This window comes from Orycteropus afer, unplaced genomic scaffold (assembly GCF_000298275.1).
Source record: "Orycteropus afer afer isolate SDZICR_OR568_19922 unplaced genomic scaffold, OryAfe1.0 scaffold00082, whole genome shotgun sequence".
Taxonomy (NCBI): domain Eukaryota; kingdom Metazoa; phylum Chordata; class Mammalia; order Tubulidentata; family Orycteropodidae; genus Orycteropus; species Orycteropus afer.
The window spans coordinates 9,752,361-9,765,754 of record NW_006921669.1 but is presented as its reverse complement, the minus strand read 5'-3'; the positions used below and the strand labels follow the sequence as shown (position 1 = coordinate 9,765,754).

General features: G+C 38.6%; 1 protein-coding gene across 1 annotated transcript in view; it reads right to left on the bottom strand.

Moving 5' to 3' along the window:
- ATRNL1 (attractin like 1) overlaps positions 1-13,394 on the bottom strand; it is a 664,967-nt gene that overhangs the window by 367,085 nt on the left and 284,488 nt on the right. The window contains exon 25 of the mRNA XM_042781046.1: positions 4,041-4,102. Coding sequence (XP_042636980.1) covers positions 4,041-4,102 — 62 coding nt within the window. The remainder of the gene's footprint in view (positions 1-4,040; positions 4,103-13,394) is intronic.

Here is a 13,394-nt window from a genome sequence, read left to right as displayed (position 1 = left end):
GTTCCTATGAAGCAGAGGTTAACGATGTCCCAAATGTTCAACTTTTCCAAACTGCTGTACTACTCCATTATCTCTAAGATCAACTGCTCTTTCACCCATCAGTCCTCTCCCTCCCATCTCTGGATTCTGTCATTCACTGCAACATCTCACAGAACTCGTGGACCATCAAGGAAATGGCTCACATGCTTGTGGATCCCGATAAGTCCCAAATCCGTGGGCCAGGCATCAGGCTGGAGGATTCTCCTCACTCGTGTTGTTGCAGAGACTGACAAACCCAAACTGGCTGGTCAGACAACAGGCTGCTGGCTCACAAGGCTGTGGAGGCTGGAGAATCAGGTGAACGTCTAAGAACTGGAGGTCAGATGATGACAAGCCAGATGCAAAGCAAGAGAGAATTTTGCCAGAGCATTCAGATATGAGAGGTGACTATACCCTCAAGGAAACCCCTCTGCTTGAGAAAGGCAGTACAAGGTGGCACTTGAATACAGGTGATAAGGGTGATGATTGGGGTAAGAGTAGTGACTTGAGTCACACCCTTTAGCAAGGCAGTGACTCAAGATACATCTCACTTTAATTCTGCCTCAGAAACATAATGGACAACTCACTTCCAAATGGGACCACACCCACAGGCATAGAGGCCAGGATTTTAAACATATCACAAAATGGAGAATAATTACATCAGATAATAAAATGGAGGAAAATTATATCACTATGTAACTGCCAAATTATATCATTACATAATTATCAAACTACTGAAAACCATGCCCAGCCAGGTTGATGAATAACCTTGACCATTACAGGTTCAATTCACCTTATTTGCACTACCAGCAAGCTGTCCAGTCCCTTTGGTGGGCTACATGTACTTTATTTGCATAATCCCACCCAATCACTGTGTAAGAGTCATGAAGACTATGGCTAGATGGACCGTATTAAGTAATTCACTATACTGTATTCCATTCACACTATTATACTTGAAAAACTTTTGTTTTAATGCATTAATAATGCTTACTCAATTTTAACTTCTAATACCTTCAAAATTATATTGTAACCTGGTTAGTACCATTTATATTAACAAGTACAAATCATTTATCATTAAATATATTTAAGATGTTTTCTCAAAATTCATTTTGCAAAAGACATATTTTAAGTGGGAATAAACTTTCCACAGATGTTACTGATAATGTTTCCTTAAAGACTTTCTCAGCAGATTCAGTGCTAGAATCACACCTTTTAGGAAACAGTGACTAAAATGGCAAAGGTCTGGACAAGAGGAGTGAAATGAACAGGGAATATGTAAATGAGCAGGGAATATGTAAATCCTAAATGAACAGGGAATATGTAAATTAGAGCAGACAGGTAAAAACTCCGAAGGGCTACAGATGGAGAAGAGTAGACATTTTATATATGGACCCATATGGATAAATGAAAAGAGATATGATAAAGAGACAGGTTTCAGATCAATTTTAAAGAACAATTCGTTTTCTGAAGATATCAAAAGCTATCTCAGGAGACAGTAAGTTTCCTGTCATTGAAGACATCCACCCATAAGCCAGATAAGGAGTTGGGGAAACTATGGCCCATAGGCCAAACTTCAGCCTACCAGATGTCTCTATGATAAGGTTTTATTGGAGTACAGCCACTCATTCTGGTTTCCGTATTGTTTGTGGCTGCTTTTGCACTACAAAGGCAGAGCTGAGTAGATGCAACAGAGACCATATAGCTCACAAATCCTAAAATATTTACTATCTGGCTCTTTGCAGAAAAGTTTGATGACCCCTGAGCTAGATCATCACTGTGGAGAAGCATTTTATTAGGAATCCAAGTATTGTATGGCTTACTGGACAAGGTAGCCAACAAGACAATAGTTACTTTAGTGTTTAGGAAAGTGCCTGGCATGGCATCTGTGCCAAGGGGTAGGTTTGCAGGTTCTTTATTGTACAAAGCAGCCCAGTTAAGGAGGTAAAGGTGTTGAAATTCATACCCGGCACTCTCTTCTCGAAGCTCTGTGTCCTGAAATGGGTCTCTGTCAGGAATAGACATATTTTCCTAATTTTCCCAAAGGCCCCCAATGGACCAAGCTGTGCATACAATCATGTTGACAAAAATTACACCCTTTCCATTCCAGAGGACCTAAGATCAGTGGTATCATTAGGGTTGGTGCCACTCAGTGCAGTCATACCCTACCATCCCCCTACCATAGGCAGGGCCAGCCAGTGAACCCTCCGTAATGGAAGGAGTGCCCTCACCCTCCAAGCGCCTCACTGGCCTGAGCTCCAAACAGCTCAGCCCACCCCTGCAGGCTCCCCCCCATGGCTCCCCAAAGCTCCTCCAATTTCCCACTGGCCAAGGCAGAAACCCTCTTGATGCCATGGCCTGCCTGCCTGCACCCTGACTGGCAGGTGATGTGACACTTGTGTGTGTGTGTGTGTGTGTGTGTGTGGTGGGTGGTGACAGGCGACACAAATCCTAATGAAACCACTGCTTTGGAGGCCCCTCCCTCTGTTATAGGAGCTCTGGTGGCATAGTGCCTAAGGCATTTGACTGCTACCTAGAAGGCTGGCAGTTCAAACCCACCAGCCACTCCTCGGAAGGAAGGTTGGGCAATCTACTTCCATAGTGATACCACCTTGGAAACCCAAGAAGGGGTCGCTGTGAGTCGGATCTGACTCAACGGCAGTGAGAGTCTTTCCCCCTGTTGGGCCAGCCCACATGCCACTGCTGCTCCTGCCACCACCAGGAACCCTGGGATCATTCTGGCGTCATCCCTCTGACAGTGTCACCCCCGTCAACGACTTCACCACACAGACACTCTGTCACTGAATCAGCGCCGTCCCCTAACCCAGCGTTTACTTACATCTCAACAAAATGGAAATCAGTGCTTTCTGAAGTTTTTGTCAGACTTTGAACAATGCTACAAACTCTGCCCTCTGTTTTAGAAAGATACATTGTAAAGTAGCATATCAGAAACTCTGAAAAGCAATGTCAGTTAAAAACCAGGAAAGGCCTATTTAACTTCAATTTACACAGCATTTTCCAAAATTGTCTAATTATAGAACCCTTTTTTTAAGGAAATTCCCATTAATATCTCACATAGCTACTGTTCTGAGGACAAATGCTCTATTCACAGCCACATTTAGTACTTCCAGGGTTCCTTGAGACAGAAAATACATACTTTTTCTAACCCTGTACACACACATTGCTAAAAGCTCTGGTGGTACAGTGCCTAATGCACCTGACTGCTAGCCAGAAGGTTCGCAGTTCAAACCCACCAGCCACTCCATGGAAGGAAGATGACACAATCTACTTCCATAAAGATTTACCACCTTGGAAACCCAAAGGGAGTTGCTATGAGTCAGAATCGACTTGATGGCAGTGGGTTTCAGTGCTTTTTTGTTTGTTTATATACATTGCTAAGCACTTATGATAATCACTTATTGTGATAATCACAACACCTTTACCTCCTTAACTGTGATAAAGACTTAAGAAACAGTTAAACTGATCTAATTCTAGATGTACCTAATCTATACAGAGCACGCCATGTTGGTTTCTTTAACTAAAACCAAACCAAACCAAACTCACTGTCACCAAGTCAATTCCAACTCATGTTGACCCCTCATTGGGTTTCCAAGGCTGTAAAACTTTACAGAAGCAGACCACCCCATCTTTCTTCCACTGAGCAGTTGATGGCTTCAAACCACCAACCTTTTGGTAGCAGCCAAATGCCTTAACCACTACACTACCAGAGCTCCTTGCTTTAACTAAAGTAGACTTTAATTACCTAAGATGGGGGGTCACAAAGTGACCATCCTCCTTCCTCTGAAAGTATTAGTTACTAAGTAGCAAAACAGTGAAACAATGTTGCACACGTATATTTCAAGTGTGTTTCCCCTGTTCCCTGCTATATATTTAAGCATATAAAACTATTCAAGGCATGCAGTATGATATTTTAAGGTTAAAGAATCGTAACTTTTCTAAAATATTGACAGGACATATATTAGAATATAGGCTTAACAATGTCAAAGTCAGGAAAAGCAAATTACCTGAAGAAGGTGACAAAAAACTGCACAAGGTCCATGATTGTATTGTGTTGTGAGAATGCAATCTGAAAAATCAAAATAAAATAAAATTTGAAACTATGTCCTTCTCCAATAACTGTGGTGATGATGTTTTTGCGCATTTATACGTACAATATCTTTAAATTATTGAGACATTTAGGTCATCATATTGTCAAATATATACTGGAATTAAAATTTCATCTATAAAACATAATATATTCAATTATAAGTGATGACCTTCATGTAGGCTATGTCATTAACTGGTTAAAAACGATCCTAGATATTACTTTAAGAATACACGGTAAGAACTTCATGTGAGATGCTATGACAGAATAAATGGGCCTGACAAAAATATGCAAAACAAGCTTCCTCATCTAATAGTGATCATATTTTCATTGAACGTAACTGATTATTGCGTTTAAACCTCTAAAAGATGGTTGAACTCTATAAAAGACAATGGGGGATTTTTTTTTTTTAATGTACTCTTGTCTAAGAGAGCTGTGCACACACATAAAAGCACCTTAACGTACACCTTTCTAACAGTAAAATTCATCACTTCACTTTACCGTTTCGTATTAATAAGAAATGAATTTCAAAAGGTGAAAGTAGACTGTAAGTTAAAGTTGTTCGTCATTTCTCCCAACATTATACAGCTCACACTGTAACATCGTCTTCTGGTCAAGAAAGGAACATCTGAACAGAAACTACCTCACTCTGAAATCCAGCTATCCAAGAGTGGGTCTGCTGCGGAAAACTAACCAATTTGCGCCTGTTTTCCCCTATATGAAATGGTAATAATGAGACCACAGTGTTAGTGGAAGTATTAAATGACTTAATAGAAATAAAGTGCTGATGTGTGGCACATAGTAGGTGCTCAGTAAATAGTATTATAATTTTGCATAATGTATGAAGGAAATAAGTGAGTTTTCCCAGATACCTTAAGCTGAATCTTAGGGAACCAAAACGCCTTTTTCTTTCAATAATTTTTGAAGGAAATCTTTCCAAATCATGTTGTAGATTTGTACTTCCAGTCAAAATGAACTAACAGGGATGAGATGACCCTCCTGCCTCAAAGAACTAGACAAGCCCTGCGAATAGACGGAAGAGGTTAAGCACCTCACCACTCATTGAAAAGTTTGGCAGTTCCAACCCACTTAGAAGCATCTTGGAGGAAAAAAGCCTGGTGATCTGCTTCTGAAATGCTACCAAACCCACTGCCGTCAAGGCATCTTGCAACTCATGGTGACCCTGGAGGACAGAGTAGCATCGCCCCACAGGGTTTCCAGGGCTGTAAATCTTTTCAGAAGCAGGCTGCCACATCTTTCTCCCATGATGCAGCCAGTGGGTTCGAATTACTGACCTTCTGGTTAGCAGCTGGGCACTTAATTGCTAAGCCACCTATGTCTTTGAAATTTCTATGAAATGCAGCTCTACTCTGCACACAATGAGAAAACTGGACAAATTATATGAAAGAATCGTTTTCAGACATTGGACAAGAAGCAAAAGAGGACCGATCCTTAAGAAAAGGGAAACAAAGGGGACGAGTCCCACAACTGCCCTAGTTTTACATCTTGACATATTCAGGAAGACAGAGCACACAGCTGGGTTTCACCCAATGGGTGGTGCTCTCACTAAACTGAGGAAGCAGACATAAATGTTAAGGGAATCTGAGGTAGCTGGAAGTTGTGGGGCAGAGTTCCAGAAAGGACAAGGATAAATCAGGCCCAGAAATTCACATGGAGGTCACACTAAATCTTGGCTCAATACTAACATACATGAGTAGGATGCAATCCTCCAAGGTCAGGCAAACACTGACTGGGAAGCTGTGAACTAAAAACCTCAGCTATTTACACAGAGCTGGGGCTGGTTTACAACCAGCCGTAGAAAAGAGTCCTCACTCTCAGACACAGATGGCCTATGCCTTCGTAAAATGGGACTAAGCCAGGATCAGGCAACTATGGTGTCTGAGCCCAACCTGGCCTTCCACCAGCTTTTGTAAATAAGAGTGTATTGAAACATAACCAAACCCATTTTTTTTTTCACATACTGTGTATGGCTTTTTTCACTGCTCAAGGGCAGAGCTGAGTAGTTACAACAGAGACCACATAGCCTAAGTATCTACTATCTGACATTTTACAGAAAAAGATTCCTAATCTCTGAGCTACACTAAAGAGTAAAGCTACTCTGACCTTGTGATATACTGAATTACTTAGTACATACTTCCAGCCACAGGTCTCCACTCTGTGATAGACTATAAGTCCTAGCATCTATGCCTGTGGTTATGATCCCATTTTGGAGTGAGCTATCCCTATGTTAATGAAGCAGGAGTGGGATTTACCTTGGGTCACCTCTTTACCAGAGACTACGATTCAAGTCACCACCCTTAGTTTCTTTGAAGATAATATATGAGTGCCTGGGCAAAGTTCTCTATCGCTAGACAGTTGTCTGATGTGCTGATTTGAGTTCATGAACCTCTGTAACCACATGAGTGAGGAGAATTCTCCACCCTAACACCTGATTTGGGACTTTCCAGCCTCTACAACCATGTGAGCCATTTCCTTGGTGGTTTGTGAGTTCTGTGAGACATTGCAGCAAATTACAGAACCCTAAGATGGGAGGGAAAGTAGTGAGGGGAAGAGGAGTAGTTGATGACAGAGTGGGACAGTAGTTTAGAAAAGTCAGACATTTGGGACATCTTTAACCTTGGCCTTATAGGCATCAGCCTGTGCTGATCCTTCTAAAAGAAATTATTCATCCAGACTTGCCTTTAAAAAAAACTTTTAAAACAAGCTTTTAAAGTATCATACTGAACTCCAATAACTTAACTGAACACCAAACCAAAGGTAACGAAAACTTGATATATGATACCAAGTGTCTCTAAATAGAAATATTGCAGCTAATACACAAAAGACAAATGAAGGAACTTGAAAGAATCTGTACAACTCCCAATGAATTAATAGAACTAAGTGAAGAGCATCATTGGCTGTTAAATGTTACAAAAACAGACCACCAGACATTTGTCTCCTGGTACAAGAACCATCACAATTGGCACCAAGAGTCTTACCAAAGAGCCTGAATCTGACTCCGATCAGGTTTCTAGATCTAGGTGCCAATTTTCTGGAAACACAAAGGACAGAGTTCAAATAGTTTACAGCTGAGTTCTATCAAACTCCAAAGAACAGGTGACACCATGTAAACATGCTCAGCCACAGAAGAGATGTCAAGTTCCCTAACCCACTTCATAAGCACAATCTTAGTATTACAACTTCAAAGAAGGTTAATGAAAAAGAAATCGATCGGCCAAGGTCACTTATTACTATGATACAAGTTTCTAAATAAAATATTATAGAAAGGAATGCTGGAATACCACGATACAGGAGGGAAGAGTTCAGGACCACGAGGATGATTCAACATGAGAACATCTATGTAATTAACTACATTTACCAGTTTAAGGAAAAAGTCATTCACTAAATAATATAACTAGATGCTAATTTTGCACTTCATACTTCAATTCTAAGAATACTTTCAATAAAATGAGATGTATTTAAATATGAGAAAGAGCAGTTATGCTCAAATCAATGAAAACACTGTATAAGATAGTACAATATTATCCTAATGTATATCAGGAAGTAAATAGGGGAGCTGGCCATCAACATCATTGTTCAGTATTGTTTTATGTACACAGAATGAGTTTGGGTGATTTAACTTAAGAGTCTGACAAAGCCATGCTGTATATCCATAATTCAATTTGATATCACTTTTAGTATCAATGAATGTTGTGTCCTAAGGAGTATATGAAAATAATGCAGAACTCTAAAGTTCAGAGGGCTTTTGGATTACATGAAAAAGCTATTTAGCTATCTTAAAGTCTAACAAAACAAAATCCAAAAGAGATATGTGCTATAGACTTCTCTGAGTAGAGATTTAGAAGAGCAGTGGACTAGAGACCATACTCCTTTTGAAATTATGTAGTAACTGACAGTAGATATGAATAAATTTCAGTGCATCACATAAAGGTTGTTACCAAGAATCCAGTCAATGTTCTCATTAAAATCTCTACTGGTTTTTCTATCTCAAGCAAGCTGAGAAAGCAACCCTCAAAAGTACACGGGTTGATAAAATAATACCTTAATGCATTGGCATCTGTCAACTTCTGCAAGATTTAAGATTAGGAAGATACATTCATGAGACATAAAAATTGTATGAGTAATATTCTTATATTGAGGAATACACACACATTTGGTGTATATATTAGGCTAGGTTCTCCAGAGAAGTGAAAGCAGGGATGTAGATAGATACAAAGAGAGAGTGAGAGAGAGAGATTTATCTCAAGGAATTAGCTCATACTGCTGCAGAGGCCAGCAAGTCCCAAGACCATGGGTCAGGAATCGTGCTGGGGGCTTCTTCTGACTCTGCACTGGCTGCTGAATCCAGGGTCAGCAGGTCAGACAGCAGTCTGCTGCTCACAGGCTGTGGCAGCTGATGAATCCCAAGAACCGGAGGTCAGAGGATGATGATCCAATGTAGGATCCAGAGCAAGTGAGCAAGTTTTGCCAAAACATATCTAACTATCCATCAATATATACAGATGGAAAGATAGATAGATATAGGATACTATACCATACTCCCAAGGAAACACCCCTTATAATTGACTGCTGGATCACATTATAGGGGAAGAGTGTCTCATCACATAACTACCAAACCACTGAGAATCATGGCCCAGCTAAGTTGACACAGAACTTCACCATCACAGTGTATTACACTTGAAATATTTAAGATGTGGCCTATCAAAATAACAAGTTGACTTAATAATTCCAATTTAAATGTATAATTAAATAGTTTAATTGGAGGTGTGATTTTTTTGTTAAAATCTTATTAACCATATGTAGAAACTATAACATTTAAGAAAATAACTGTTCCATATTGATAAGTAACATTTAATAGGTATAAAAGAACTGTCTAAAAATTTGTAATTTTTGTCTAACAGACAAAGTATTTAAGAAGATTAAATATAAAAATAGACTTTAAAGGTGTGACAGTGTTCGATTAAGTTTTAAATTGGCTTAAATAATATTCAGGGTCCCTAGGTGGGAGCTCTGGTGGCATCGTGCCTAAGGCATTTTACTGCTAACCAGAAGGCTGGCAGTTCAAACCCACCAGCCACTACTGGGAAGGAAGGTTGGGCAATCTACTTCCATAGCAATACTGCCTCAGAGACCCAAGGAGGGGTCACACTGTGAGTCGAAACTGACTCAACAGCAGTCAGTTTGGTTTGGTTTTTTGTTTAGGTGGCACAGGACATCACTCCTAGTCTAAAAATATAGAAGTGCTGAGATCAGGCAAGAAAAAAGCTTAGGGCAGCAGGAAGAACTGAAACATAGCATTAAGTTCATATGTATCCCACTATTCTCAGTTTTTCCCATCAAAGACAGCATCTAGCAGTTCTAGGACCCTTCCAAATAATTTAGAAGGTCTACAGGAAAAGGAATAGCAAAAACAGAGGTAAAAACATTCTAAATGATATTGGGCAATTTGTTGTTGTTGTGTTTGCCATAGAGTCATACTCAACTCATAGCGACCTCTCCTTGGGTTTCTGAGGTGGTATCATTACGGAAGTAGATTGACCAACTTTCCTTCCAAGGAGTGGCTGGTAGGTCTGAACCACCAGCCTTCTGGTTAGCAGTCAAATGCCTTAGGCACTATGCCACCAATTGGCTGTTACAAATATACTGGTCCCTTATCATCTGGATCTCAATTCAAATATCACATTTTTTAAGATACGTTAACTAAAGTAGCAGCCCTCTCTCTTACTCTGTACTCTGTATTGTGAAATTCAACTTCCTTCATCCATCTATCTGAAATTCTTATTTGATTGCTTGATCATTAGATAAAATGATTTTTCCAACAAAAGTGTAAACTCACAGAAATAGATTGCCACATCTTTCTCCCACAGAAGCGGTAGGTGGGTGTGACCACTGGTTGACAGCCAAGTGCTTAATCACTGTGCCACAAGGGCTTCTCAGTACATAATAAGCATTCAAAAAAGTTAGCTGAATAAATGAGTAAATGCTATAGTAATACTGAACATGAGAGAGTTCTTAGAATTTTATGTACCATTATCAAAAGCCATTAAATGAAGGAGGTCAGATGTTTACCTGAGAAACATTTAAAAAAAATTAATTTATGTATTTTAATTTCTTACATAAACCAATAATTCATATAGGCGATAAGTACCTTCTAACTTGAGATCATCAAATATTGATTATTCTTCCTTACAAAATTGATATTTATTATAGAGTTCAGGAGCACTGGAAAACACTCATTCTGATGTAAAAAAATACCTACCACCCGTCAGTTTGTCATACTTTGGTGGCTTTTACCACCAGCATTTCAAATACCATGTTGGACAGGTTTCAGCAGAGCTTCCAGAATAAGACAGACTAGAAAGAAAAGCTGGGCTACCTACTTCTGAAAATTTGCCAATAAAAACTTTGTGGACACAACAGATTATTGTCTGATACAGTGTTGGGGGATGAGCTCCCCAAGTTGTACCCCAAGGACACAGTGGCCACAAGAATGGGCCAAGAGTACCACCGATCGTGACAATAGCACAGGGCTGGGTAACTTCCATTCCGCTGGGTCTGGGGCTGCCATAAGTCACAACTAACTTAACTGCAACTATAACCACAACAATGCAAAAGCCATGGTTTTATTTAGTGTTTAATGAGAGAAAAATAAGATCTAACATATACAATTATAGCTACATTATGACTAAAAATCAAAAGACTGGAAATAGTTTCAGATGTGTTCAGATGTGTATTTTTATCTTAATGTCTTAATTTCAGCGATTAATATTTTTAACTCTGTTGGTTTCTAGGAATTTGTTCCATACATGGAGTTAGAACAGACTATAATCTTCTAGTCTAAATTAGGTGGCATTACATGAAACACTGTTTCTTAATCTATGAAGAAACAAATGAGACTCCTTTAAAAGGGTGATTATTTAGCCAACTGCATTTAGAAACAGTGAGACAAATCAGTAACACTCTAAATTTGTACTTTCTCTGAGAGTATATCTCCTCAGAATGTAGACCATTTCTGCCTCTAGAATCTATTAATTGTCTAATTAGAAAGATTTCCATAGGGTAATGCCATGGGTAGAACATGGTCCTTTACACATAATCAATACTTTCCATTTTGCTTCTATGGTCATTTTCATTAATTATATATATATATACATGTTTTCCCAAGTTGCATTTAAATTTTGTTTTAAAATTTTACAATCAATATAAGTTTATCTTTCAAAGTCCTCTTCTGTAATGATTTCATTCAAGTTACCCAATGATTACTCAAAGAAATATAATCCAAATCAAGAAACCAATTAACAGTAAAATTTCATAATATTCTCTTTTTTCTCATCTTTTTAAAGAGCCTCCACAAAACACTTAAAGACAACAGACAAAACAGTGAAAAATTAAGTTAGCTGAAACTACAGTTATCGGCAATGATAATATATTTTGTGCATTCATGCTTAAATGCAAATGCATATTGACTGTGTGTCCAAAATAAAAAATGTCAATTTAAGGCATGCTGCACTTTTCATATATGAAGGATGAATCTAGGAAAATTGGAAGTTGTCAAAAATGAAATGGAATGCTTGAAGATCAATATCCTATGCATTAGTGAGGGCCAATGGACTAGTATTGGCCATTTTAAATCAGAAAATCACATGGTCTACTATGCAGGAATGAAAAATTGAAGATGAACAGCATCACATGTATTGTCAAAAAGAACATTTCAAGATTTATCCTGAAATACAGCACTGTCTATTAGGATAATACCCACTCACCTACAAGGAAGACCAGTTAATATGACTATTACTCAAATTGATGCCTCAACCAGTAATGTCAAAATGAAGAAATTAAGATATTTCTCCAGCTTCTGCAGTGAAATTGATCAAAACATGCAATCAAGATACATGAACAATTATTGGTAATTGGACTATAAAAGCTGGGAACAAACAGAAAGAATCAGTAGTTGTAAAACATGGCTTTGATGATAGAAATGACACCACAGATCATGCGATAGAATTTTGCAAGACTGACAACCTATTCACTGGCTATACCTTTTCTTCACAACATAAGCGGTGGCTACTATCAGGTAGACCTCACCAGACCGAATACACAGGAATCAAATTCACTACATCTACGCAAAGAGGCAGCAGACAAGCTCAATATCATCACTCAGAACAAGACTAGGGGTCAAATGTGGAACACACCACCAACTATTCATATGCAAGTTTCAGTTGAAGCTAAAGAAAATATTTTTAAATAAGTCTATGACAGTCAAAGTACAACCTTGCATATATATCTAACCTCAATTTAATGCCATTTCAAGAACAGATTTGATGCATTGAACACCAATGACCAAAGAAAGACCAGACCAGTTCCTGGAGGACATCATACATAAAGATATTAACAAGACAGGAAAGAAAAGAAGACCAAAATGAATGTCAGAAGAGATTCTGAAACTAGGTAGTTCAGAATAGCTAAAGTGAATAAAAGACACGATGAAGTAAAAGAGCTGAGCAGAGGGTTTCAAAAGGCAGCTCAAGAAGACAAAATAAAGTATTAGGGTGAAATACGCAAAGGCTTGAAGTTAGACAATCAAAAAGGAAGAACATGCCAGGCATTTCTCAAGCTGAAAGAACTGAAGAAAAAAATTCAAACCATAAGTTGGAATACTGAAGGATCCTGTGGAAAAAAATATTGAATGATACAGAAAGTATCAAAAGAAGCTGGAAAGAATACACTGAGTCATTGTACAAAAAAAAAAAAAAAGGTCAATGCTAAGCCATTTCAGGAGATAGCATATGATGTTGAACTGATAGTATTGAAGGAAGAAGTCCGAGATATACTGAAGGCACTGGCAAGAAAAAAGAAGGCTCCAGGAATTAAAGGAATACCCACTGAGATGTTTCAACAAATAGATGCCACACTGGAGGCACTTACTGGTCTTTGCCAACAAATCTGGAAGAGAGCTACCTGACCAACAGATTGGAAGAGATACATATTTGTGCCCATTCCAAAGAAAAGTAATCCAACAGAACGCAGAAAATATTGAACAACATCATTCATATCACACACAAGTAAAGTTTTATGAAGATAAATCAAGAACAGTTGCAGCAAGCATAACCTTGATACCAAAACCAGGCAAAGACATCACTCAAAAGGAAAACTACAGACCAATACCCCTCATGAATATAGATGCAAAAATCTTCAACAAAATCCTACCCAATAGACTGCAACAACATATCAAGAAAATCATTCATCATGACCA